General features: G+C 50.3%; 1 protein-coding gene across 1 annotated transcript in view; it reads left to right on the top strand.

Annotated features, from left to right (window-relative positions):
- T265_00611 (hypothetical protein) overlaps positions 1-796 on the top strand; it is a gene marked incomplete at both ends in the record, with an annotated part of 37,253 nt that overhangs the window by 23,025 nt on the left and 13,432 nt on the right. The window contains one exon of the mRNA XM_009164439.1: positions 413-790. Coding sequence (XP_009162703.1) covers positions 413-790 — 378 coding nt within the window. The remainder of the gene's footprint in view (positions 1-412; positions 791-796) is intronic.

Below are 796 nucleotides of genomic sequence, written 5' to 3'. Positions count from 1 at the left end.
AGTGCGCACTGATGATGTCTCCTCGTATGGTGACGAAACGATTGCCAAGCTCGGCGAGCAGATCAACAGCCACCTGATCAACAACCAATAAACGTAGTTACAGCCTTACCTGTACTCCACATTCTCGTCTCCATCTTCTGAGATTTCCAGAAGGAAATGAAGGAGTATACGCTTACCTATACGAGTGATGATAACCAACAAGGGATCGGATCGAACTCATTTGTCTACTCTGAAGAGGCTGGATTCGCCGGAAAGTTGATTACCCAGCTGACGGATAGAACCATTCTGTGATTATCTGCTACAGATTTTAGTGAGTCTTTTGCCTGGCTTGGTTCCTCACCGTAACAAGTTCCCTTTGCACACCACGAATTGTCCACTTTCACCACGTCCCATTTTTTTCGCTTCTGCATAGGCTGGTACCTTGCGGTACATGGCTCCGGAGCTCTTGGATGGCGCTATCAACTTTACCGGGGTGGCACTTTTGCGAACTGACGTCTACTCTCTGGGACTTGTCTTGTGGGAGTTACTATGTGCAACCCTCTTATCAGACCTATCACCAGCGCGAAGTCCTCAAGTTTCCTCACCGTCTGAGGCGGATGGGATCCCTTTAGATGGATTGCCAGCCTGTCGCGATAGCCCAGCGCAGCCGCGTGTACATCAGAAAAGACGCCATTGGTTACCGTATGAGAGGGAACTGGGAGAAAGTTGCAGCTCGCCATACGCACTGCGTCAATGGGTTTCGACTGAAAAACGCCGTCCTGCAGGGAACCCAAGCTGGTTCGAACATGCGGTACGT

Source organism: Opisthorchis viverrini (genome assembly GCF_000715545.1).
Source record: "Opisthorchis viverrini unplaced genomic scaffold opera_v5_6, whole genome shotgun sequence".
Taxonomy (NCBI): Eukaryota; Metazoa; Platyhelminthes; class Trematoda; order Opisthorchiida; family Opisthorchiidae; genus Opisthorchis; species Opisthorchis viverrini.
The sequence above is the reverse complement of the archived record's forward strand: the minus strand, read 5'-3'. Positions and strand labels throughout refer to the sequence as shown.